The sequence below is a fragment of the Chiroxiphia lanceolata genome, chromosome 4, assembly GCF_009829145.1.
Source record: "Chiroxiphia lanceolata isolate bChiLan1 chromosome 4, bChiLan1.pri, whole genome shotgun sequence".
In the NCBI taxonomy this organism is placed as follows: Eukaryota; Metazoa; Chordata; class Aves; order Passeriformes; family Pipridae; genus Chiroxiphia; species Chiroxiphia lanceolata.
Genome location: NC_045640.1, coordinates 54,062,635 through 54,089,167, shown reverse-complemented (window position 1 = coordinate 54,089,167; position 26,533 = coordinate 54,062,635). Strand labels below are relative to the sequence as shown.

General features: G+C 38.5%; 2 protein-coding genes across 3 annotated transcripts in view; one reads left to right on the top strand and one right to left on the bottom strand.

Annotated features, from left to right (window-relative positions):
- Nucleotides 1-20,739, top strand: part of SMARCAD1 (SWI/SNF-related, matrix-associated actin-dependent regulator of chromatin, subfamily a, containing DEAD/H box 1) — a 42,035-nt gene extending 21,296 nt beyond the window's left edge. The window contains exons 8-24 of the mRNA XM_032686139.1: nt 134-215; nt 1,652-2,040; nt 7,837-8,039; nt 9,107-9,197; nt 10,209-10,308; nt 11,845-11,904; nt 12,110-12,185; nt 12,618-12,753; nt 13,748-13,885; nt 14,196-14,291; nt 15,138-15,255; nt 15,514-15,635; nt 16,792-16,980; nt 17,853-17,971; nt 18,874-19,056; nt 19,740-19,849; nt 20,167-20,739. Of these exons, the coding sequence (XP_032542030.1) occupies nt 134-215; nt 1,652-2,040; nt 7,837-8,039; nt 9,107-9,197; nt 10,209-10,308; nt 11,845-11,904; nt 12,110-12,185; nt 12,618-12,753; nt 13,748-13,885; nt 14,196-14,291; nt 15,138-15,255; nt 15,514-15,635; nt 16,792-16,980; nt 17,853-17,971; nt 18,874-19,056; nt 19,740-19,849; nt 20,167-20,228 (2,274 nt within the window). The 3' untranslated portion in view covers nt 20,229-20,739. The remainder of the gene's footprint in view (nt 1-133; nt 216-1,651; nt 2,041-7,836; nt 8,040-9,106; nt 9,198-10,208; nt 10,309-11,844; nt 11,905-12,109; nt 12,186-12,617; nt 12,754-13,747; nt 13,886-14,195; nt 14,292-15,137; nt 15,256-15,513; nt 15,636-16,791; nt 16,981-17,852; nt 17,972-18,873; nt 19,057-19,739; nt 19,850-20,166) is intronic.
- A 2,400-nt stretch (nt 20,740-23,139) lies between these two features.
- Nucleotides 23,140-26,533, bottom strand: part of HPGDS (hematopoietic prostaglandin D synthase) — a 29,424-nt gene continuing 26,030 nt past the window's right edge. For both annotated transcript variants that reach the window (XM_032686140.1, XM_032686141.1), the window contains 3 exons: nt 24,401-24,499; nt 23,276-23,751; nt 23,140-23,177 (listed from right to left, as the gene is read on the bottom strand). In XM_032686140.1, the coding sequence (XP_032542031.1) occupies nt 23,587-23,751; nt 24,401-24,499 (264 nt within the window). In that variant the 3' untranslated portion in view covers nt 23,140-23,177; nt 23,276-23,586. The remainder of the gene's footprint in view (nt 23,178-23,275; nt 23,752-24,400; nt 24,500-26,533) is intronic.

Here is a 26,533-nt window from a genome sequence, read left to right as displayed (position 1 = left end):
TTTTTGTGTTTTGCATTTCCTTTATTTTGAATCATCTGATTTACAGGGGTTTTCTTTGCCTAATGTTGTTAGGCACAGAAATTTAGCTTATGCTTATCTTACCACAGTACAAAATGTCTTATTTTTTTACTAGGAACTGAGAGAAGTACTTCAGGAACATAACTGGGTGTATGATGAAGCACTGGAGGCCCTGACAATATTTGCAGATGATGAGGGTAAAGACAGATTTATAATCCATTTTATTCCAAGACAAAACAAACAGACTTGTGATGCAAATATTTTCTAATGTTTAGCAATGACAGTTCTGACAGCACAATGCCTGGAAACTTGCACTTATACTTGAAATTAGTATTATGGGCAGGATAAGAGATGGAAATGCTATTTTTCTGTATTTTGATCTTTTGCTCTGTAAGTAGAGATAAATGTCTTTGCCCTGCTAATACAGATATTCATAAAAAGTTGTAGTTACCTATGGGTATGTCTTAAAATGTATTTTGAAATGTGTCAAAGCTGACACCTGCCCCCTTCCTGCTTGTTTAAAAATAAGTTTGTTTTTTAACTGGAGTAATTTGTAAATTACTGATTTCTGGATCAGTAACTGCAAATAACTGCATAGGTGACAAGTGACATATGCCATTTTGTCCTTTTAAAATATATTCTAGGAGAGAAAAATACTAGAAATAGGCCTTAAATTATACAACTCATTTGTAAATACCGATACTTTAGATGTGGCAGGGAGCAAAAACAGTCATTCCAAGTAAATCTGCAAGTTATAACTTAAATACTATTTAATGAGTACTTTTCAGTGTGTAAAACAGCTGTCAGATATGCATATGTTTTGCTGCATCAGCTATTTAAGTGTAGTTAGGGTAGGGCAGCGTTCTTAATTGGAAGTGGAGAGAGCTGTCAGTATGCATGAAGTTGTCTCCTTACTGCTGCTTCTGAAAAGGTAGACATCAGGGTTGGAATCAATCAGCAGCAAGCTGGGATTGGGCAGACGAGAAACCTCAACTGTTCTATTCTCATGAGGGAAGAAAAACGCACGCAAATCACTTCTGAAAATTACTTACTCATGTTCAGTTAAATAACTTCTGCCTTAAGACAGTAGGGTTATTTTGGTCAGAAATACATCATTCTTTGAGTTTCCTTAACAAGTGTATGTTTTCATTGTCCCACCTCTAATGCTGTACTACAATGCATTAAAATTGAAAAAATACATCATTTTCGTCATGAAAGAAGGCTTGTTTTGTCGAATCAACAGAATTAATATCTCTGCAGTTGGGTGCAGTGTGACCAGTATCTCATCCTTGTGATAGATCAGAGTTCTGAACTGTTTGCTCTTACTTCTGAAGCTCACAAATATTACATAGCATCGATCATCTGTATTTTAAGATAGTTACTTAAAACCTTCTGCTATTTGAGCATTATACAAGTGAGTACTGCTTATCTTATACTCACAGTTGGATCTATTGACATGTTTTATACAGACTTCCTTGCTTTTCTTTTCTCTCAGTAACACCTGCTATTGAGTTCTTGTGTATGAAATACTAGAATTGTGTCTTATAGGTTTTATATTGGAAGAACAGTGTGGGTTTTCGTTCTCCCTTAACCAGTCTGCATTGACTTGTTGCCTTCCATATTGCGTGCGCAGAAATGGGATTTCCTCTCAGAAGAAAAACTTCTGACTTGACCGAAGCCTCCACCAAGAGCACAGGTGGCGAGAGTAAAGAGAAGACAAAGCAGAAACCTGAGGAAGAGCAGAATGGCTTTCAGAAAAAGGACAAAAGCAAAAGGAGCATTTGGAATACTAAAAGAGAAACACAAGACTTGGAGGACGAGTCGGCTTCCGAAGACGGCGGTAGCTCCCTCGACGAGGACTACGGCGATGGCGACGAAGTGATGGAGGATGGCTACAAAGTGAAAATCCTCAGCTTCCTGCAGGATGCTTCCCCGGGTGAACTGACTCTGATCCCCCAGTGTTCTCAGAAAAAGGCTCAGAAGATAATCGCGCTCCGGCCCTTTAACAGCTGGGAGGCTCTGGTAGGTCTGCATTCTTCTTTCCCTATCCCCAGCCTGCCTAGAATCAAGGTGGCTTCAGCCTAGGGAGGCTTAGATGGGTGGCCTTATCCTGATTAGGCTAAAATGCTATGTTCCTCCTAAGCCAATAGCATTTCAAATAGTGTCATATGACCTGATTTTGAATGAATTAAGGGGTGATTTTTCTGGAAAACTCAAGCTGATTGGCTGACATTACTGTCACTCACTCTGTAGCATAGAAAGTTGGTTGATTTCACTGCAGAAGAAGAAATTAGAGCTTTCACTTGGGAAGGAGGTGTTTGCTAGCCTGTTCTGAGCTCTTGTAGCTGAAAACCGATGCAGGAGGGAAGAACGTGGCAGGACCTTTACTGCAGACACTTGTATAGCAGCAGCAGCAGCAGCTTCCAGGGTAGCTCCATGATTGAAGGAGCCAGCATGGATATTTTCAGTTTCATGCAAGGACGGTCGCTCTCTTTTTCTTTTTTTTTTCTTTTCTTTTTGTTTTTTTACCTACTGCAGCTTAGTCTCCAGCATGGTTTTGCTGGCTAAGCAGTGCAGCCATTTTTAGTGGAGCGAGCTGCTCTGTTTTTATTAATAAAAAGATAAAGCATCAGAAGGCTAAAGCACAATCCACCACAGAAGGGAAAGCAATACCTGTTGGTAAGTACCTTATCTACTGTCACTGGGATGTTACTTTCAAATATTTCCCATAGTTTGTTTGTTGCCTTCACATTTCATACAGTTCCAGTGAACTGCAAAACATCAAATGTGATAAGAGCAACATTCTGGTAAGAAACTTGAAGTGCGTTAAGGCAGATTGTCTTTATTTAATTTATTAGTGGTTTGGATTTTAAAGCAGTAACTGTGCAGAGGCCCTCTTACAGAGTAATTAGTGTGTGTTTTTCATCAGTATTTGTTCTAAAACCTCCCCCACTGAAGTATGTGTGAAATTCTTCCATATGTGTAAAACAATAACGTTTATTATTCAGTGTGTGAAATATTTTACCACAAAATAGCAAGAGATACTAAACAGATTTTTAAGGAAAACAAAATGATCTTTGTATGTTGTGTTGCAAGGGGAAGGGGGAGACAAGAGGAGGATACTTGAAAAAAAATACAGGCTACAGGTATGCTGCAAAAGAAATCCGTTTTGCCCCAAGCCTTTGGCTTCTCACAGAACATCTGTCATACAGCTATTCCTTTCTAAACTTGTTGGATTTTGCCTGAACTTAATTCTTTGCAGAAATAGTTGCTACAGGGCTGTTCTCCTTTTCTCTGTGTAAAATATTTAACAGTAAAAAAAGCTGCATGGGTCTGTTTGCGTTCAAAATTTCTCTTTCATAAAGATTGCTGCTGTCAGCAACCACATGTTTATGTAGTGTTGTGAATACTTGCCAAAAAAAAAGTAGAAGTGGTTTGCAGCAGATTTTAGCAGATGTTTCGTATCAGTGTGGATTTAATTGTTTATAAAGATCCAGTAGCTCAGTAACCCAACATTTTTCCTAGCAATTAATGAGTGGTTAGAGTAATGGAGAGAGCTGGTTCAGTTATAGCATTAAAGAAATTGGCTTTACTTTTATGGTCTGCTTTACTCTAATGGTATCTTGTGTAACACAGTGTAAAGCACTAGAAGTTATTACCACTTGTTCATTATTAGAATTAAGGAAGATATGAAGGCTCTCAACCTGAGATTAAAACTAAAGCCTACTTATTTATAAATTAAATGTTTTATTCCAGGAAAACATGAGTTAGAATGTCGTCTTTATTCTAGACAACCTTTTTAAGTTGGTCTAATTTTTTTTAATGGATTTAAATTATTTTCAAGCCTGTGAAACTAATTAGAGAGCTCCAAAATACTTCTTCTTTGGAGCTGATATTTTAGACAGATGTTTCACTTGATCTAGTAACTCTTAAAATACAGAGAAAAAAAATTTGTGTTCTGAGATTGCCTTTCTCAGTACTCATCATATTCGCAGCCTAAAATTGCACATTGCTTTCTGGACCAGAAGGTTTGGAAGGGTGGCTCCAGGTGCTTCTGCAAAGCCCAGGCATGGAGCTGAGACAGAGGAGGAAAGAGATGTGATGGTCAAATGGGAGCTCCTGAGGAGCAGCTCTGCTGTGGGAATAGGGGATTAGAACACAAGGAGAGCAGATGGGGATGCAGGGGTAGACAAACTAAAGGGTGGGCAGCAGAAAACGTGGCTGTGAGAACCAGGAGGAAGAGGGGGGGACAAGCACTGAGAATGTCGATGACTGTGGAGGGCAAGGTGAAGCAAAGGTTCAGAACAGGCTAAGGACAGAGTGGATAGGAAAGTTCACCTCCCTGTGTCTCGGTGTGATGTCATATGTTAGGTAGTTTTTATGCAAGGGGCCAGCGTTCAGCGATGTTTTTCTCTCTCAGTGCAGGCCTGCTCTGTGCTGGCTTCATAGTCTATATACAGCTCTACAGCTCTGTAACAGCTTCTCAGGATGGACGTGAGGGGGTAAACCCACCTGTTAAGAAATACCTCCCTTCCTGGTGGGTCTTTTCATAGAGTTGTAGAATATCCTGAGTTGGAAGGGACCTACAAGGATCATCAAATTCCAGCTCTTGGCCCTGTATAGGACAGCCCCAAGTATCACACCATGTGCCTGAGAGCGTCATCCAGACACTTTCTGAACTCTGTCAGGCTTGGTGCTGTGACTACTTCCCTGGGGAGCCTGTTCCAGCACCCAGCCACCTTCTGGCTGAAAAACCTTTTTCTAATATCCATCCTAAACCTTCCTTGACACAACTTCACGCCATTCCCTTGTGTCCTGTCACTGATCACCAAGGAGAAGAGATCAGTGCCTGCCCCTCAGCTTCCCCTTGTGAGGAAGTTGTAGACAGTTGTGAGGTCCCCCCTCAATCTCCTCTGTTGGCTACACACCTTTCTCTCCCATTTGCTTTGAGATCCAGGTGATACCTTGCTGGGACACATTGTAGGCCAGCAGACAGCATGATTTCTTTGCTTGGTGGAAGGACTTCTGGACACCTATCACCCTTCCTCCCCATCCTCACTCCTCTAAAAAACTTATATTTAACAGTGCTCTCTTTTCCAGGCTGTGGAACGCACCAGTGTTGGAAAACACAGCACTCAGCACTGTTTCCTCAGCAGAGAGGCTGTAAACATAGTTGTGTAAGGGCAATACCTGCCTGTGTTCAGTGTGTGCCAAGAAACAAAGGCAGAGCCAAGACTGGCTCATGAAGGAGCTCAGCTGAGCTTTCGATGTCTGGGGTGGTGGTCTGTTCCTTGACCTGCTGAGGGTGCCCAATGCAGTTTCATGCTGCCTCTGGTAAATGCAGGGAATCAACTGCAGAGGGTTTAGTGCTATTTAGTTTCTTATTTTTAAGGCGTGTAACTGTTAACTACTTTAATTTCCTTTTAGTTTAAAAACATATGCATCTGTGTGAGATTTGCTATGTCTTCATTTCCCTCATTCACAGTATTTATTCCATCACAAAATAAACTGTTTAGGTTTTAAAGATTTTGTGATTTAAACAATGTCTGTAGTACACACAAGTTAAACTGTATGTACTGATGCAATGTATTACATGGAAATTCTGACATAGCATATCACTATTAGGGAAATGGGAGAACTGAGCAGACAAAAATGGACGTATTTGTCCATCACATTCCATACACTGCAGCAATGTATGAGCAGTGAGGAGATACAGGGGAGGGTAGATTCAGGTTTTTTATTATCTCATTTTGTTTGGCTGCACATGTACAAACTGCTACAAAAACCAAATTGGCCGAAAATCCAGAAGCACCTTGCACCAAAGCAAACTGAAAGGGGGAGCAGCAAATGCATCAGGTTAGAAACGGGAAACTGCTTAAAGTGGAACTGGAGTTAGTTGCTTGAGGCTGAGGCTGACTTTCGTCCTTAAGCAGCAAAGTGAAATCCTGCATCACCTGCAAGTGGTGTAAAGGCCCAAGCAGAGTGTGCTGGTGTGGCAGTTCAAAGTGTGCTGTGAGAGAGCTCAGGGGTTCACTTGTCTGTGATGGTCTCACATTTTTGGGCCTCATTTGAAAAAAAATGAACTTGCGAAGCTGTCATAACCTCTAGGAAACCAAAGGCCACCCGTGGATCTGCTTTGTGTTCTGTACAACGGGGTAACACCCTGTGTTTCACATGCAAACCAGTGGCTAAAGTTTTTCTTGTTGCAACTTGGAGCTGAATGTTAATGTGCTGACATGAAACAATACAATTTCTGTTAGTAGCAGATGGCTTAATTTTCCACACCTTTATTATATGGATTATAGGATTTCTATTCATGCCAACGAGAGCTTTAGGCATCAAAACAAATCTTGAAGTTTTGTAGTCACCTATTAAAAACCATGTTCTTTTTTTGTTGCTAAATAGAGGTATCTGTTTAGAAAACTTCTTTGCAGGTGTTTGACATGTGCTCTCCTTATCCTATGAGTGTAGCTAAACTTTCTGGGATTTGTTTAAAAATGGAAAAAAAAACCACAAAACACCCCTCACCCCACCCCCAAACTGTAATTGCCTCACTCCATTTCTCCTTTTTTTTTTTCCTTTTTCTTCTTTTAATGAAAGCATTGTCTCGTTATACAGTTCACCTTAAAAAACCTGTCTTTTATTCTACTGTGTGGCAATATCAGTGAGTTACATAATAGATGGATCATGCAACCCTTTTTTTTATGGAAGGAATTCTTGGAGGATATATGCATATGAAGTCTTGTGGTAAATTTTAACAGATCCGTGATTTAAAATTAAAAAAAAAATCTGTTTGGAAATTACTTATCTTTTAATATAAGAATTCTTTAAATCCATTAATAAAAGAATATGTCTGTTCTTTACAGGGAAATATGCATAGATATGCATGAAAATGCTGTAATTACAAATATGATCCCAGTTACTGCAGAAATATATTTATTAGTAGGTTTTACACTTTCTGCAGATGGCACTACATGGGATTCAGGAGAAATCCATGGGCCTGAAGGGCCTGTTTTGACACAACTTCAGGCTTCTTGGCTCTGACATGGAGAATATCCATATTGTAGTGCATATTTGAAGTTTAGAGGAAGAAAATAAAAAGTAACTAGTGTGGACTGGAGGAAGCAAGTGGTGGAAGAAAGACTTCTGTGTACTGTCAGTACTTGGTGACCACAGAAAACCCAGCATAGTTTAAAGAAACTTCTTACTGCTTTTTTTTTTTTCAGTATACCTAAGTCCAGTTTGAGTGTGCCATTCATGATAGAGTTAGAACTGGACCTGAATAATACTGAGCCCCAGACAGACTCCTAACAAAATTTAATAACTTACTTTATAGGTTCATTGGTCTGCCTTGGTGCCTACATTATGCTTACATCTTAAATCTTTAGTATGTAATAGGGTGTGCTAAAAAGGACATCTAATGATATTCAGTGCATTTTTTTCTTCCTTCTGGGGTTTTGTTCTTTTGCTGGGCCTTGGCCTTCAAAGCGTGCTTTGTGCTGTATGTTGCCCCCCTCCCCGAAGATTTTGAGTCTAATGCTCCTGTGTTTTTCATTAGAAACTCTTCAGAGAATTTGAATCTTCTAGGATTTCAGGTTTTACAGTGCAGGGAGCTCTAATGATGACCTTCAGTGTGGATCCACAGTTTGCAGTGGGTCAAGTGTGTAAGGAGTATTTGAAGTTTTGAGAGAAGATCAGGATTCTGTTGCTGTCTCCTACTTGAATTACTTACTGCCTGCAGCAGCCACGGATTTTCACTGTAGCACTTTTGCTGCTATTACCAGTGTTCATAGAATCTTTTTTATTATTATTTTGCAGTTTACAAAAATGACTAAGACTGCTGGTTTGTCAGAAGATATAGTGTGGAACTGCAAGATATTGCTGAAGGAGAGGGACGTGGTTCTGAAGCTCATGAATAAATGTGAAGACATTTCAAATAAACTGACAAAACAAGTAACCAGGATTACTGGAGATGGAGGATGTGGATGGAACATAGAGCAGCCCTCCATTCTGAATCAGAGGTATCTTTCCCTTTTTTATACTGACAAGGGTGTTGGACAGTAAGGTGTACTTGAAGACCTTGTTTTACTTCCTCCAGTTTTTAATGGATGTAAAAGTCAACCTTGAGCAATGGGATCATGAGTTGTTGACTTATTTCAAACAAAAGCCCAAACAAACCTGCTTCTGTTATGGGGGATCTTAGATTTCAAAGATGCCAAATTGAAATGAATCTGAGCAAACTTGGAAAGTTTATCAGCTGAACAAAAGACCTTGGTCAGGAAGTTGAGATGTACAAAATAATCTGGAACTTTGTATCCAGTGGGAGTGGCACCAGGGATGTGCTGGGGGAAGAATTTATTTTGGAGAGGTAAATTGGTAAGAATCTCCAAATGGATAGGAATAAAGAGAGAATTTAGGAGGAATGGAAATGGATATGGTAGGAGGGATTATCCTAAGGATTAGGAAGCATAGGGGTGAAGTGGGGGAAAAAAGTGGCCAAAGTAGCAAATTGAATTGGACTGTTAGTGGTAAGTAGCAAAAGAATTCTCAGCTACATGAAAATAAAACCTGAGAGGAAGGAACTGTCTGGAGGGAGCTTGTTAGTGATATTTTCTTGGCAAAAAATGCTGAACTAGGTGACTTACTGTTGAGTGTGTTTTGTGGGTTGTGCGTGTTTGGGTTTTTCTTTGGTGCTGACACAGCCAGTAATTGTACAACAGAGAAACTTACGGATGCAACTGCTGAATGCCACTTAATTTATTGTGTATTTTTAAAATTAACAGTTCTGTAACTATTAGCTGATTGTGTATCACTGATCTTAGAGAAAAAGTATTTACTGTGTTACTCATTTTGATCATTTAAGATCTATGAAAATTCAGATAAACTCAGTTTGGAAATGCTCTTTGTATTCAGGTGACTGATTAAATAAAGTTTTGGTTTTTCACTACACAAGGAGATCTAGACTATTAAAATATAGGCAATGTTACTACACTTGACATTCTGTGATTACCATAAGTGTAAAGTTGTGTTTCATGGAGAAACAAATAAAAGGTGGTAACAAGCTTGACTTTTTTTTTTTTTTTAACAGTTTGAAACTGAAGCCATATCAGAAGATTGGTTTGAACTGGTTAGCACTGCTGTATAAACACAGATTGAATGGCATATTGGCTGATGAAATGGTAAGTGTGAAACTGATTATTTAAGAATCATTTAAAGTTTGCAAAAATGTACTCTGTTAAATTCTTTCTTTTCCTAGAAACCTCAAGCATGTTATAAATACTTTGTTCTCACTAATATAACTTAAATTGCAAACAGTTTCTCCAAAAACTTAGAAGCAGCTGAGCTTTTACTTTCATTTTGAAAGTCAAAGATAGCCTAAGATTCATGGACACTGATAATTACAAGTCACGTGGTGTCTTCTAATACAAGGGAAGCAGTTTCTACCACAAGAGGTTGTTCTCAAACCATGCTTTTAATAGCTTCTTGCCCATAAATACAACTCACTCTTCTTGTCCAACATTTAGTGCAGTGAGCCCTTATCTTCTACATTTCTCCATCAGTTTCAAAAGAGATAGTTAACAGTACAGGAAAAACTAAATTCTGTTCTGCTTCTCCAGAAGCAGCATTTCACCATCTCATGGGTTTGAGGTTCTGTTGAAGGCTGACACCACCAGTAGCTGTACAACAGAAAAAACTCAGTGATGTCTCTGCTAAGTGTGTTGTCCGTTGCTTTTAATCCTGGCTGCTTTCATCTTGTGATGAACCATGAATGAATGGATCTGATTGCCATATTAAATTCCATTTCAGATATAGCTGGAATAACCTTTGTACAGCTGATGCAAATGGAAATAAACATTTAGTTTCCTAGTCATCGGTTCTGTGTATTGTTTCAGGAAGGTAAATTTTTAAAGATGATTTGAGGGGTGAATTTGCACTAAAATGAAAAACTTCATAAATGGAAAAGAGGAATCTTTGATGCTCAAATATTGAACTGAAACAATAATGGGGTTTGAGGTTCTACATAAGGAGGAATTGTCTTCTGTAGAAGTGTGGCTAAGCAGAACAAATTTTTTAATCAGATTTTTAATCTTTACTGGATCTTTGCTACACTGTAATTGTCTTATGTGTACAAAACACTGTTATGTTCTGCAGATTGTAAGTTTTGTTTAAATGGATTTATTTTCTCTTAGGGCTTGGGAAAAACAATTCAAGCTATTGCATTTCTAGCTTATCTCTACCAAGAGGGCAATAGAGGTCCCCATTTGATAGTTGTGCCAGCTTCAACATTAGGTAAGTTGCAAGCTTCAAAAATATTTCTTTGTTTAAAAAAAAAAGCAATCATGGATAGACTGCAGCAAAGATAATTTAATGAAAGAAAACTTTATTTTCTTATGGTGGTATTCAACTCCTTAAGTAGCTTGAATTGGAATGCAAACCATATTGAAGACATGCTTGTTCTGAATTAATTAGACCTAGCATGGAATTTTTTTTTAATGATCTGTATGCTTTGCAAAAAATAAAGCTGCTTGTTAGAATTTGAACTTGTGTATTAAAGTAATCATTTTACTTACCAAATATTGGCTGAAATTCCAACTCTTCAGGCTGTGCTTAGGGTTAGGTTTCATGACATTTGAAACATTCAGTGTCTTTTTTCCTCTTTGCTGCACAGCATCTGTCAAAGCAGATCAAAATCCTAAAATGATGAGACTGACTGTCTTTTAGGTGTGTGTTCTGATTGTTTTATGGCCTCAGTTGAAAGTAGAAAGAATATGGTGAAATAAAATATGTCAGCAAAGCTGATGAGGCTGAGCAGAAACTGGTTATTGATGGAGTTAAGTTTGGTTTTGTTGAATGATTATAGAAAGGAGAAAGTAACAAGTTGAATTTAGAAAGTAAATACTGGTTTTAATATAAAATACTTAAATATACTGAGCTTCAAAAATTTCTCTTAACGCATCAGAAAAGCTTCTGCTTGTTCAACTGCAGTTCAAAATTGCCATTTTTAGTGTGCTTTCAAAGTCCACTAGAACCCACCTTTTTTTCCATAGCTCCTAAGAGTGCATATTGCTTAAAACCCAAGGTGTACATAAATATGTGAGCAAAGGTGCTTTTGTGAAGTCAGTCTTAGAGGCTTATGAATTGTAGTGGCAGGTTGGCCTAAGTCCTCTGGGACCCCTGGGAAGAGTGCTCTGCTGGCAGCTTTGCTGACACTTTTCTGGAGGTTTCTCTTCAGTCCTGATCTGGGTCCAGCCCATACCCAAATGGCATTTACCTGAGACCCCCTTCTGCTGTGGTTTGGGGTCAGAGGTGGTTGGTGTTGGCTGTCAAACAGCTTCCCCTTGGGCACAGCAGTGTTGCCCGTGGCCACTCTGCTGCCTGCACACCTGGAGCTGGGTCGGGTTGTCGGGCTCCCTTGCTGCTCCCAGAGGCACTGTCTCTCCTGATGACACACTTCTGGAGGCAAGTACTGACAAATAAAGTGATTTGCTTTCTGAAGCATCAACTGCCTAGGGAACAAATCGAACTGCAAAGTTAAGCATTGTATTATTTTTATGTGGTGGTTACAGACCATGCAGGGTCTGTTTCTGTAGAAGTTTAAAGTGCAAGCTCATTAAGCAAGAGTTACTAAAAGCCCAATTGTGGGTTGTTCAGTTTCTTATATATTTCCAGTTTTCCAGTATCGAGACAAAATGTTTCTTAACCTTCAGGAGAATTTAAAGGGATTTGCTTTAAACTCAGATGTTTGTTTTAATTCTGAGGTGTGAAGTTATGTAAGACATAATAAGGTATAAATGACTTGGGTTTTGTTTTACTGATGTCTTGCAGATAACTGGATAAGAGAAGTTCATCTGTGGTGTCCTGAACTGAACGTCCTTTTTTACTATGGTGAGGAATCCAATTTAGAAGTGAATCCAATGATACAGTTACTTGTGTGGTCAGCTGAAGAAAAGATTAATTGCTCATGGAAGCATTGTTTTAAGACAGTTGTTTAAATACACACATTTAATGATGAATGATTTCCGTGTACTGTCTTTAATTTTTATATGTATATGAATTTATGTAATTGTACTTCTGTTTTGTCGTTTTGTAGGATCTCTAGAAGACAGGAAGCATCTCAGGGTGGACATTATTAATAAAGTTGTTGATTTCAATGTAATCGTGACTACGTAAGTGCTGTTATAAAACTACAAAAAAGTGAGCTTTAGTGAGGTCCTGATGACCTCTAGTGGTACAGCAAAACAGACAATTTTGGGAGTTGGTTTTTAGGCAATGGTTAACTAGAGTTTTATTATTGTGTAAGATACTATGTCATAGATGCTTCAGATACTCTCTATACATGCTGACAGATACGTCTTACATTGTAATAGATTTGCACAGATTTTTGGAAAGTGTCACAGAGAGCATTGGCTCATCAAGTACACTGTAATTATTTGCCAGGAGTAAACTGCCTTGCCTTAGGCTTGGTTACTTCCAGGCAGTTTCACTGCCCCTCATGTATTCTCTCCATAACTCTCTTAACAATTTTAGAGAATTTGATTTGATTGTGATAACAATTTTAAAAAACCAGGCTAAGTGCACGTGATATTTTTCTCTGACAGATACAACTCTGCAATTAGCAGCTCAGAAGATCGAGGACTGTTCCGCAAGTTGAAGCTGAACTATGCCATTTTTGATGAAGGTCATATGCTCAAGAACATGGGCTCTGTACGCTACCAGCACCTTATGACAATTAATGTAAGAGGTTTAGTTATTGTTGGGTTAGGGGGGACAACTCCTGGTTTTTCTGTTCTGTAGTGATGAGCAGAAGGGAAATGGAATATTAACTGTAAAGTACATGTACACATAATGTTAGGCAGACGATGTGCAAGTGAATAAACTCCCAAAGAAAGGCCATAAATTTCCTGCAGCATCAGTACAATGCTGGTAGTGGTTGAGTTTCAGTATTAAGCAATTTCTCAGTTTTAGTGCATAGTAGTAGTAAAGACTTTAAAAATGCTAATCTCATTACTTGTGCTGACACCTTGTATTTAAGGACCTGCTCTGATAGGACTATGCAAGAAAAGCTAGCATAAAACCACTTTTTTCTTATAGTTTGTGGCCTGAGTCAGCAGTGTTTTGAAAAAGAAAATTTGAGTACAGCCCTCTGACTACTATGCTCTAGAACTGTAGTATTTGTCCAATAGTAATATACTTGATATCACTTATTGCAACTTATTTTTCAAGATGTTTTCATCAATAGCCTTTTTAAGAAGCTGATCTTTAAGCACTAAAACTATGGTTTTTACTTGCAATTCAAAACTTGTGCATAAGTACTGTATAACAGAGAACTTAATGTGGGAGCAACAATAAGCACAGTCATTAAGGCGCGGGACACACACACACACACACACACACACACACACACACACGCAAAAGCAACAAAAAACCCTACAACAACAGCAACCAAACCAAAACCTAAACAGAACAATCGAGAAAAACCCAAATAAATCCAGGAAGGCTTTTTTTGAATTGTGTTAAATTGTTATGTGCACAGTTCCCCACAGATCTGTAAACAGTTTTGTTGACTTGACAAGGAAATTATTCTGTGAGATCCAAATATATAACTTTAAATATAATTTAAACCAAGCTCATTTTCTCACTTCTCCATAGCTGTGTTGTTTCTGCCAATAATAGTTTTTAGCCTGTTTGACTAATGTTTCTTGTTGCTCTTTCCACTTTGGACAAACAGGCCAAGAATCGCTTGCTGCTGACGGGGACTCCAGTTCAAAATAATCTGTTGGAATTGATGTCCCTCTTGAATTTTGTCATGCCACATATGTTCAGCAGTAGCACGAGTGAAATTCGAAGGATGTTCTCTTCAAAAACAGTAAATATCACGTATTCTCTTCTTGAAAATAACTCTTTTTTTTTGCTAGAAGACTGTGGTTGCTGCATAACTTCTGTTTTATTGCTGTCTTAGGGAAACAGGTAATGGGATTATGAAAATCTAGAAAATGAAACAGTGAAATAAACCATTTAAAGTAAAATATGTCATAACAGGATATCTCAGAATACTAATGGTCATGTTAAATATGTCTCTTCTGGCTGGGTTTTTCATCAAGTTAGAACAGTTAAGGTGGTGGCATCACAGCTGAAAACTTCACACTGTAATTGAATTCTTGCAATATTTTCCTTAGAAGAGTGCTGAAGAACAAAGTGTATATGAAAAGGAGAGAATTGCACATGCAAAGCAGATAATAAAACCATTCATCTTGAGAAGAGTAAAAGATGAGGTAACATTTTATCTTTAAAATAATGGGTTTGTATTATCAAAAAGCCTGATAATCTTTGAGACCAACAGCTTAATGTAAGGTGAAATTTTTGGTAGTGTTAAGAAACTTGAACTATCTTTCATTTTTCACGTTTTTGCAAGTAAAAATGTGACCTGGTGCAGCTTTGTATTTTGATATTTGTTGTTTGCTGACTATTTACTGTTGAGAATTTTAGTTAGGAAAGATCACCAAATAGTGTTTCAGTGCACTAAGTGATAAGAAGTGAAAAGTCCTCCCCATTGACCACAAAAATATTTGTGACTTTATAGTAATGGCATTTTAACTGAAGGGATTAAGGAGTGAATGTGCATGTATTTATGTGTGACTAGAAATGTGTGGTTTCTGTTATTTTACCATCATCAAAAGGTTTCTTTTATTCAAAAATCCAAAACCTATTTAAATTCTTCTTTTAGAATTGCATTTATAAAAGAAAGGGAAAATTTACTGATCTGAAAAAATGTTAATGTGTGCTTGCAGACTTCAGTGGTCAGTGCCCTGAAGAAGGTAACTCTGATAAGCAAGGAAGTAGATTCCATTATTGCATGTAATATTATTTCATACAGTTCTAGAGTGTGCAGACCATGTTGCTTGGTGTGGGGGTTGATGTATAATCCAAATCAAGATTTGAATATGTCGAGTTGCTGACCAAGTTAGTGAAGTTGCAACGAATGAAAGGAGTTGGGATGGGGAGAATAAGTAGAGTAGCTTAAAAGCAGGTTTGTAAGATAGTACAGAATTACTGAATTACAGAATTACTGACTGTTCACAGCAGTACAGGTTTTATCTGGTATGATTTTGTTTTGTCAGGTCCTTAAACAACTACCTCCCAAGAAAGATCTCATTGAATTATGTGCCATGTCTGAGAAACAGGAACAACTCTATTTTGATCTCTTAAACAGACTCAAGAAAACTATTAAAAGTAATGGTATGTAAGGGTCTTGTTTCCTTTTGGTGGATTTTTTTTTCATGCTGAGGCATTTGTTGAGCATGACTGCAAAGTCTTTGCTTTGTAGAAATGTCTGATTCTCTTAAACTAACTATATCCTTCTATGAGTTTTTCTGAAGTTTGGGTAATAGGTGAAATTTCAAATTCAGTTCTTACAAATAAAGTTCTCCTGACAGATAAAGATGTATCAGGCATCTATGTATTATTACTAAATATACCTTATTTCTTTCTTTACAGAGAAAAACTCTGATATGGGAAATGCAATGATGCAACTTAGAAAAATGGCTAATCACCCTCTCTTGCATCGTCAGTATTATACGACTGACAAGCTCAGGACCATGTCCATGCTTATGCTCAAGGCAAGGGGATGAGATTCAGAAGCACTCCTTAATTTCTCAGAATTTCTAATGCAACTTAAATAAGAATTGTTTTCTGGGCTTTGATTTGTTTTTTGTTTTATTGTCAGTCTTCTGGTCAAAACTGTGTCTTTGCAAAAACTTAATTATATGTTGCTACTTTCTATTTCTCTGCATCTATCAGTGCTCTAATCAAGCTCTGTGTTTAGCACTGATTTTTGTCTCAGATATTAGAATGGAGAGAACAGTTGTGTGTCTGCAGTCATCTCCTTTTCATTAGCTCCCCCTTAACACCTCTTCCCTCCACCCCAAAATTTAAAGCCAAAGTGCTTAGGGAAAAAAAAATGTTGGGTGGACACTTGAGTTTAATAATTTTCTGAGTAGCAAGAAAGCTAGGCTGTACACAACTAAAGTAAGGAAGGTGTAAGTACTGAAGTGTTGAGGATTTTTTTTTTTTTTTTTTAATTTGACTGGAGTTAATGCCTGAGGAGTTTGGGAAAAATTTTTACTTCTATCTGAAGTATGAAAAAAAAAAATCTGAATGTGCAGCAGGGTCTCTAAGAAAGTTGCAGCTGGCTTTGAATATTCTTCAACTTTGTTTTGAAGTGAAGCCAGACAAGGCTGAGGGAAGGTGAGAAGTGACCCATTGGTTTATGAAGGATTTTTGTCCCTTTTTATTCCTACTCATACCATCGTACACTCCAGATATGGCTTTTCTTTTCCTCTTTCTTCCGGGCATGACATCCCTCTACCCCAGCCTACATCTTGGGCTGGGCTTCCCATGTCTTCTACCATCTGTCCAAGGACTGGACCTCCCTTTTAGGGAGTGTGTCTTGAGGGGAAGAGATCTGATAAAGGGGTAAAAGGTCATAGGGCTTGATGAGAACTAGGTAATTGCTGTGGAGGTTGAGCATATACTACTTAGCTTTCTGTAGTAGAAGTGCTTGTAAAAACTAAACAGTGAAGTAATGATCCTCTGCTGTAAACCTGGGGGTGCAGAGTTCGTCTTATGTTGCTTGCATGAGCCATGCTCTGGTATTGGTCCACATCTTGGTGTGCTACTTTGCTCTTTCAGAAATTCTGGATGTTATTGTGTGTGGTTTTTTCCTTCTCTGGTCGGATTGTGTATTGCATTATTTCCCTTCCTTTTTGCTAACAGGAACCCACACATTGTGATGCTAACCCTGACCTTATCTTCGAAGATATGACAGTAATGACAGATTTTGAGCTGCATTTGCTTTGTAAGCAATATTCCCACATCGGTGACTTCAAGTTAGACATGGATCAGATCTTGGATTCTGGGAAGTTTAGAGCACTGGAACGCATTCTCTCTGATCTTAAAGAAAAGGTATTACAGATGGCTGAAACTTCTTTTCCTCTCCATCTAAAGAGCTGCTCTAAATAACTAGTTAAATTAATGCCTGTATGCACAACCCTTATGCTTTGCTGTGGTGTATTACAATAGGATTTATTGCATGTGCAAAACAATACTTACAGCTTTTAATGTGCAGTCCTGAGTATGCATGTTACTTTAGAGACAACCGAAATAAGCTTTCCTACTTTTTGCAAATTTCAGAATATTCATCTAAGTTAACTACTTTATCAATAGATGGGATCTTGAGTAATTTTCACACCCCGTGAACTTCACCTTCTTTTAGCAATTGAATAAGATTTTGTTATTTTAGAATAATCACGTATGTGTTAAGCCAGTGTAAAGGTAAGAAGAGGTCCCTGCTTGGAGTCCTTCCCTGAGATTCAAACAAGGTTGTTTTATAAATAAGCATGTACCATAATGCTTCAGAAGGATCCTGAGTTTACACAAGTGTGTGCTGTATATCTGACTATTTCAGACAAAAGCGTGTTACTGCTCTAAATTGTATGGAATATCATTTAAATTTAAGTTTTTAATTAAAATAGTTTGTTGTTTATGGATGGAGTGGATCTGTCATTTATGCATGTGATATGTGATTTGCTTGAGTCACCTAAGTAAAAAGTAACTAAAATATCACTGCATTGACAAACAGTGGGTTAATGTAGCAGAAATACTGGATCTGATATCTTCATGAAAGTCCATCCTGACTTGATGAATTTCAGCTTAGTCTTTCGGTTTGGAAAATAGGGTTTCAGTGAAAGTAAAATCGCTTGTTTGCACTAATAAAGAATTTCTGTAGTTCATAGCTGACATGTTCTAAAACTTTTGTTTTGCTTTGTCATTTCCAGGGTGACCGAGTTGTGTTGTTTAGCCAGTTTACTATGATGCTGGATATCTTGGAAGTTTTCCTAAAACACAGACAACATAGATATATCAGGTTGGATGGAAAAACACAGATACCTGATCGGTATGTGACTCTTTTTGCAAAGATGAAAAAGTGAATGTGTTTTGGAGAAAGGGAGGTAACCTAATCCCCTTACTTTTCCAATGTATAGAAATCTGTGGTCACTGGACATTGACTGTGGAAGGGCTTTAATGTTGTATTTCAATTCACTTTAGCAGGGGTGAGGCTGAAAGATGAGTTTTAGGTTGTCAGGTTACAATCTTACCCATTGAAATGGAAAGCTTGTATATCTTCAGCAGTTTATGGTGTGTTTGTGTGACAGTATACCACAACACAAGCTTACCTGTAGCTATTCCTTGCAAGTATAGTATATTTCTGTTACAACAGCCAGATAAACCCCTTTGTTTCTCTAGGACAAACCATTTAGTCTGTCCTTACAGCTGAAAATGTTGCAATGCTTTTCTTGTATTTGAGCTGTGCGTGTTTGTTGTTGCAGGAATTCTAAAAAAAAAAAAAAAAAAAAAAAAGTATTTTAGATGATTTTTCCTTCTTTTAAAAAAGATTTGATTCTTGTTATGGTGTTACTTCCCCCTTACAGCTGATGTCTGTTACTGTCCTTGCTGTTACTACAGAAGACAGTCATGAAGCAAAACTCATCCCTTGCCTCCTCATTTGTTTCATGTACTTCAGTCTTCCCATCCTCCAACTTGCTCTTTGTGTTCTGTGAACATCACAAATCTTTTTCTAAGCCTTTTTTCATTCCTTGCTGTTGATCTGTCACCCAGTATGTTTCTCTGGTCACTGCTGAGGACTGTTGGTACCCTTTTTCCTTCTGTATAACATCTGTACTTTTGACCTGCTATGCAGTGCCACTGTCCTTTCATCATCCAAACTTCTGTATTCAATTCTGGAGCCAGTGTGGTGTTTTTTCCAAGGCCTGATGCACGGTGTCTTGTGTTCTGCAGGATACATCTAATAGATCATTTCAATACAGATATGGAAATATTTGTATTCCTTCTGTCAACCAAAGCTGGTGGCTTGGGAATTAATCTGACCTCAGCAAATGTTGTTATTCTTCATGACATTGATTGCAACCCGTACAACGATAAGCAAGCGGAAGACCGATGCCATAGAGTAGGTCAGACAAGGTACGACTCCTTTTAGTTATACTTGGGTTTTCTTGGAGGCAAACTCTCAGAGGAGGCTAAAAGGACGAAATTTTATGACTAAAAATTCCATTTCAAGCAGAGACTTGTGTAAACTAGCTCTGCGTTTTATGTCAATAAAACAAGGAATTGTTTTATTATGTAGTTGTCTTAGCACATGTAACTGCCAGAGTAAATCTTGTTTACACTCTCCTCCTTTTTCTAGTTCTCTACAACTCAAATTCTCTAAAATTGTCAAATTTCTGGTACTGGGAACTGTTTCGAGGCAGATCTGAAGTCTTTGGGATTGTTTGGCCAAACTGTTCTCTTCAAGAGACTTCTAAGCTTTTAAGTGCCACCCTATCATAAAGAGTGAAACCATAGAATGTGTTTAATAACAGGTATTTCAACTGTAATATGGAATTAGAGGGAATTTGACTTGTTTGTATGAATAGAGATTTTTGTGACTGTCTAGACTTTGCAGTGGCTGAGAGTGCAGGAGCAAACTTGTTTTCTGGCAGTACACGGCACAGTTGTTCCAGAGAGAAAAACTAGGAGCTCTTTGTATTGCCCTTTCATTCGTTTCCTTGCTTTAAACCACTGCCAGCAAAGGCATAGCATCCTTCCCTTTTGCACTCATCCAAAGAAAATATAAAAATGGATTTATCCTATTTTGTGGTTTTCAGAGAAGTAAAAGTCATAAAGCTAATCAGTAAGGGGACTATTGAAGAATCCATGCTCAAAATCAGCCAGCAGAAATTGAAGTTAGAACAGGATATGACTGCAGCAGATGCAGGTAGGTGTCTTGCACATAATGATGTCCCGTTAAGTAAATTAGGGCTACTGCAATATATTATTCTGAAAAAAGAAGGCTCTTGATGCAGACAAGCCTTTTGTTGGGTTTTTTTTATGTTAAATTAGAAAGATGTATTTGTGCTGATTATTATTCAATTTGACAGTAAGTGCCCTGTAAGTCTGACCCAGAAATCAGTGAAAAAGTCCTTTAAGCAGAGGATTTCTTTTTTTTTTTTTTTTTTTACAGTCTTTTGGAATGTAGACCTTTGTTTATGTGAAATATTTTAAGCTCTACTCATATTTGTTTTTATTCCTCAGGAGAAGAAGGAACCATTCCAGCAGATATAGCCACACTATTAAAAGCTTCGTTGGGTCTCTAAAATGTAAATATGTTCTGAAATTCAAGGAAAGGTGATGATGTACCCCAAGGACTCTTACCTTTCTGATGACCAGGAGTTTTATGAACATTTATAACTTTTTATAGTTTCTTTATTGTATTCCTCATGGTATTGAAAATTTTTGACACTGATAGCATTCTTAGGATGCTTAAAAACATAAATGGCCCAAATGTGCCAACAAGAGATGCTGAATAAACATTATTTTACAGATCACTTTTCAAAATGGGGACCTAAATAGTAATTGTTTTAACCAATCTGCTACAGCTTAAGATTTGTCAGTATTTTTGTAATTATTTCTACCTCCAAATATAAATATATATATATATATATATATAAACTGTCTGTTTCACTGGATTCCATGTGTAGATTTTTTATATGTGCCTTATTTGTCAATGCTCGAGTCTGTTTGTTTCTGCTTGTTTGGGTTCATTTGGTGTACTGTACTGGTTTTGTATCAACTTGTTCCAATAAAATTCCATAGATTGACAAAATATTTTCATGGTTGTGGTTATTTGAGGTAGGTTGGGGATGATAACTTGCAAAATCAAATAGGCAGCTTTCAAACTTGCTGAAATGTTCCATTTGAACTGACTTGGCTTTATCCAGCACTAGTTAATTACTGATGTTTCATTATACTCTAATCACAGTGGTGTTAGTGTGTTGATTGTATAAACAGAATTCTTGCCAAATGGAACTTTCCAAATTGTAATTTTTTTTGTCATCCTTGTTGTAGATACATGATCTGTACTCTGACAAAGAAGTACTCTAAACACAAATATTGTCCTGCTCTCTTCTTGAAGTTTCAATGAATTTTGAGTTCATCTCAGTGAAATGAAGACCCTCAGGGGTATCAATGATGAGGTGTGTCTCCACCTGAAATTTATAATCTGCCAGCAAGGATGTGATTTGAGGAGGTAGGAGAGGAGCATGTTCATTGTCCTGGACAGAAACTTAGTTTTTTGAACTCGAGTGGTTGATTCAGACTGCTGCTTTTTAAAAAGCAATGGGGGAAGGCAGAGTATGGTGGAGTTCTTACTGCCCCTGCCCTCTGTCAGAGCCTCAGCTGCTGTATGGTCTGTGCAGAGCTCAGCAAATCTGTACCAGGCTGAACCACTCAGAGGATTGCATCTGAGATTCATTCTGGTTTGCAGTATAGGTTTGATAGTTAGTTACCCCTTTGCTAGATCTGGTTGTCACAGTCAAAAGACACTTGTTTCATCTTTTGAAGGCACTTAAACAGTGTTCTATGAAGAGGGAGGGAAGAGGAGCTGGAGTCCATCACTGCTCAGTTTTTCAGCCTGTCTTTCAGATACTGTGCTAGTGATAAACCAGTGAGATGATCTGTGAGTTGGACATGCTTTTTTTTTTTTTTTTCATTTGGTCAAGGCTGTGGGTATTTTTGTGGGTATTTTGTGGGTGGTTTTGGTCAACTGTGCATTATTTCTGCAAATTCAAAATGGATGAAAGATTAAATCCCTTAAAATGTTTTCAAAGTTTGAACTAAACTGCTTGGCTTTTCCTCGAAATACTCTGTGCTGTGCTTTATGTTCCAAAATGCACAGCTGAAATAGAGTGAAGAAATACTTTATTATATGGGAAAGGAGATGGGTAAGAATCAGTTTGTCTGCCATGCTCCTATAATTCCACTGGTTCTCTTGGACTAGATAGTGGGATTTAACAGACAACCACGGGTGTTTAATGCTACAGTTAATGAGGTTGCCTGTTTCTGTTGAGCATGATGCTAACCCAACTCTTAGCCCATTGTATTTGCATATTCTCACCTGTTTGGTTCGGATGTGAAGTGAAACAAAATCCCTGCCCTTAGGGTGGTTTTTGTGATGTTTTGGATGTGTATGGAATCAGTTAATGTAGTCTGACTGAGCAGTGGTTACTTCTCAAACAATCATATCCGTAGACCCCCAGGATCAATATCTGACTTTAAGTGCTATGAAGCTCATATGTGTTTCTACCTTTTTAAATTTATTGTAACTATTTCTACCCTCTTTAATTTAGGGTCTCAAGAGATTGTAGAGTCACCACTCTGGGAGTAATCAAAAACTGTCTGGATGCAGTCCTGGGCAGCTGGCTCTAGGTGGCCCTGCTTGAGCAAGGGGTTGGACCAGGTGACCTCCAGAGGTCCCTTCAACCTCAACCATTCTATGATTCTGTGTCTCTGATTGGGAAAGATGTACAGAGGGAAAAAACCAAAAACCACCATGATCTGAGGTCAGTTGCTGAAGAAGAGAGGAGATGGGAGCTGAAGAAGGATAAATCTGTAAAAAGCCAGAACAAAGTGTGCAAGGAATTGCAAAGCAGGTGAAGATACCACATTGGAATGAGCTAAAGATTGGTTCTTGCTTTCTGTTCTGCCAGTACCTTACCTGTCTCTGAACTGTTAGTGGTTGGTTGGTGTCACTCATGATTCAATGAAATAATACGAATGGTGGGAGGGAAAAGCAAGCGTGAAGAGAAATACTTTCCCAGCAGTGGCCATTTCCAGCCCAGAGGATTGCCCAAATTTCTTGTGGTGTATCTGCTTATATCACACAGTGTAGTCCTTGTGCAAGCACTTGTCTTCCCTTGAGTTTGTATAAACTGCTTGCACTTACGACCATCCACATTGTCAGGACTTCCACCTACCTTTTCCCTAGTCCTGGAAGAACGAACTCTTCATTTGTTCTAAACCTGGTTGCCACCACCAACCCCCAATCTATGTCTCCTACTTACTGAAAGAGACACTGAGCTGTTGATTGTTGTTGCAGTAGGTGTGCTTACGGAAAACTGGTGCTGATGTGGGCACCACCTCAGCTAAATAGCTGCTTTTTTGGGTTGTTTTGGAGGTTTTGGGTTTTTTTTTTCAGTGGCAGAGCATAAACTTCAAGCTTCTCAAACACTTTCTGTAGTCTCTTGAATTTTATTGACCAAGTGGGTCTTTTTTTTCTTTTTTTTGCTTAGTGTCCATAGTCCTCCCACACATTTACCCTCACTATTTAACCTGCTTTCCTCCTGATTGAAAGACTGCAATAGACAAAATATTGTTGAGATTGCACCTCTCCAGGAAGGTTTATTCATCTCTATTTGAGAGTGCTAAAACATTAACTGGTTTGATCAAGCACTGTATTAGGAGAGGGGGAAATGTGATTGAAACCACACCTCTTCAAAACAGTATTTATTACTCTACCAAATCAGTATTTTAGATTCTCTCCCAGAAAAAGTGGTAGGTTTTGATTTGATGCAGCGTACCCATCTGAAGTTTAACATAAATGATTCTGGAGTTAATAACTTAGGATGCTTGTCACATTGAAAACTAAACATGTATATGTTTTTCTGAACAGCTGATCTACATTACAGTCTTCGGTCTTTTCTGGATCCAGGCTGCAATAGCTGGAAGTGCTTGCACTCTCTCTTTGAGAGCCAAAAGCCTGGGGTATTTGTCTGCCAAGTCAGGTTTACAGGTCAGAAGTGTTGTACTGCACACATCCCAGTAGAAATCGGCCCATGTTACCTAGTGGAAGTAGGAGAAAAAGCAGTAAATTTTCATTGGTTGTCTCAAAACCTGGAACTGCTAGTATTCTCAAAAAACTGCAGAAATGAAACGTGGATTTATCTGTTTTGCTTAAGTTGTTGATTTGGCTTTTTTTCTGAAGCCCGTCATTATAGAGTAGTAATTAGGTTGTAATGCAAGGCTTGACTTCAGTAAATATTGGTTAAAATAAAGCTCTTGCTACAAATATTACTAGTATTACAATATTAGTTTTTCCTGTCGAAACTGTGCTGCAGAAAAGTGGTTAAAACAGTTTGGGGTAAAAAAGGATATTATGTTTTTATAGAAGTTTTTTTCATATTACCTTATAAATTCGTCAGTGATTATAAACAGAATGAGCTTCTGTTCACTAGTACAGAGGCTTTTAAAATGTTTTGTGTCAACGTACTTATGAACTGGTTTAGAAAATGCAGATCTTAGTCCTAGTTAGCCTCACTTTTGCAATGTTATGGAAAACAATTTTCGCTTTGCAATTGAGCGACCAATTGTGTGTTGGTAAGAATTAAGAGTTAAAAGTGTGGGAGAGTTGTTTCATGGGCTGGCATAAAACAGAAATTCAATTACTTTCTGGCAACCTGATTAGAATGGGAGAAACAAAAATTATACTTACAGAATTTCCTACCAGCCAGTTTTTATCCCCTAAGAAAGTATCCAAGTCTTTCAGTAACTCAGGTGCTTTGTTGGTGAGGATGTCATCAAATGCTTTTTTCTGGAGGAAGAACAAAACACAGAGATGCAAACCAATGTGTAAGCACAGCAGCTGACAAAACTGAATATTGTGGGGGGAGGGTTATTTGTGAAAAAGGAAGCTGAAATGTGAAAGATTAAAGTTGGATGCCCAAAACATGGCATTCATGGCTCACTGACCCGTGACTTAAAGCCTATTGCTCCTTTAATGAAAACCTGAGATCTCCTCAATGCTGAGACATGATGTCTGGAGTGATGCTGCTCCCTTTTCTGTACTAACAGTCACCCAGCCATGGCAAGGCAGGAGCCCTGCCATAGATTTGGGAAGAATCCAGCTGCAAAATAAATTCCCAGTGTATCACAGTCATTTTTTGGGGGACTCTTGAATGTTATATTTTCTAGTGTAGAGTTTCAAATTTCCAGAATTCCTTAAGCTCAGTCTTTCCATGTTGTCAATCAGATGCTGATCAGTTATCTGTCCTTACCAGCCCATCTCATGTGAGATGTGGAACCTGGGTTTTCAGCTTTTGCTTGGATTTATCTTTGAACTTTAATGTTCGGGTTATTCTGCTTTTTATTGTCTCTGCCACAATAAGATTTGAGGTGGCTAACATGTTTTTAAAGGATGAAGTATGGATCAAAGGACTCAGGCCTTAGTATGTGCATGTTAATGGCTGAAGTATGAGGTTATGTTATGGTGGTGGTTCTCTGCTAGCTGTTCCACCATAGCAGAAAGTTTTAAGGCTGCTGTTTCCTTTGGGGAGGGAAACTGTTTCTGGTTTTCTCTTCTCACTTGCAGGGAAACAAGAGTGCAGACTGTTGTGATCATCTGTTCAACCCATGTGGCACAGTTCATGCAGTTAATGTACTTGGCCTAATTTTGGAGGAGCATACTCAGGCTTGGTTAAATAAGGACTGGTGTACAGGAATGGAATTATTTCTATAGCTTTGAAATTCAGGTTAATGAAAAAAAGGATAAAATTTAAAAGAGGCAGAAACCTAAATGCAGGCTGAAATAAAAATGGTTTTTCTACAGACACCAGTGAAAACTTGACATAATTTTCTGCTGTCTGTTAAGAACTTAGTAACTGGATGAGTTGACTACAAATATCACCCACAAGTTTGTGGTCCAGAAATCTCATATCTGTACCCTGTCCTGCAGTATTTTCTTTCTTTTAGGTAAGTCATCCTCCACCCCACCCTTCCACCCCACAAAGAAAACCCCAAACTGTTGTGTGATAGTGGTGGTAATGACCTCCCCCAACTACAGGAGTACACAGTTAAGCTGTGAAGCTGGTGAGGATAAGACCAGGATCCTCCTTCTGGGGTGGCACAACCTTTTCGTCTCAGCCCTGGAGCTCTGCAGTGGTGCGTGACAAAGCTGTGGCAATGCCAGCTGTGTTTTTGGGGAATGTAAGGTGAAGGGAGGCTGTGTCTGGAACCAAGGGAGCTTCCATGGGCAGCTTCCATCTCTGCTCCCTATACCTTGCTTTAATTTCTCTTTGCTACTGTCTGGATAGGGTTAGCACATCGTTTCAGCTGTGTTCCTGTAAGCACTTGTCAGGCCTGGGAGGTGTTCTGACTTTTTAGTAAGGGTAAATGACCTAAATCTGGCCTGGTGAGACCGTGAGACACCACTTCTGCCACAAGGTGGTGGCAGTGGACCTGAGAAGAGAGAGGGAGAACAGCCACCAGGGAGAAAAATGTTGGGAGAGTCCAGCAAAGTAAATTTCTTGATCATCCTTGGCCCCAGCGCACAACCTTGCATGTATACGTGCGTACGGGCGGATAGGAGTTGCCTGCCAACTCTCTTCCCTTTTAAATTAATCACTGGTGACATGATCTGGGTCTTTGATTTGGAGAAGTGCTTGAGTACGAGCTGGGACACACGCAGGCATTACCATGGGTGTTTCCCCGTGGAGGAGCAGCAGTGCTGTGGGAGTAGTGCTGCTTCTACACTAGCACGTGAGCAATAGTGTGGCTGTTCCAAAATGATTAAAATTCATGAGTCAACTTATCCTGCCCAAAGTAGGAAACTTCAGGAAATCCCAACGAA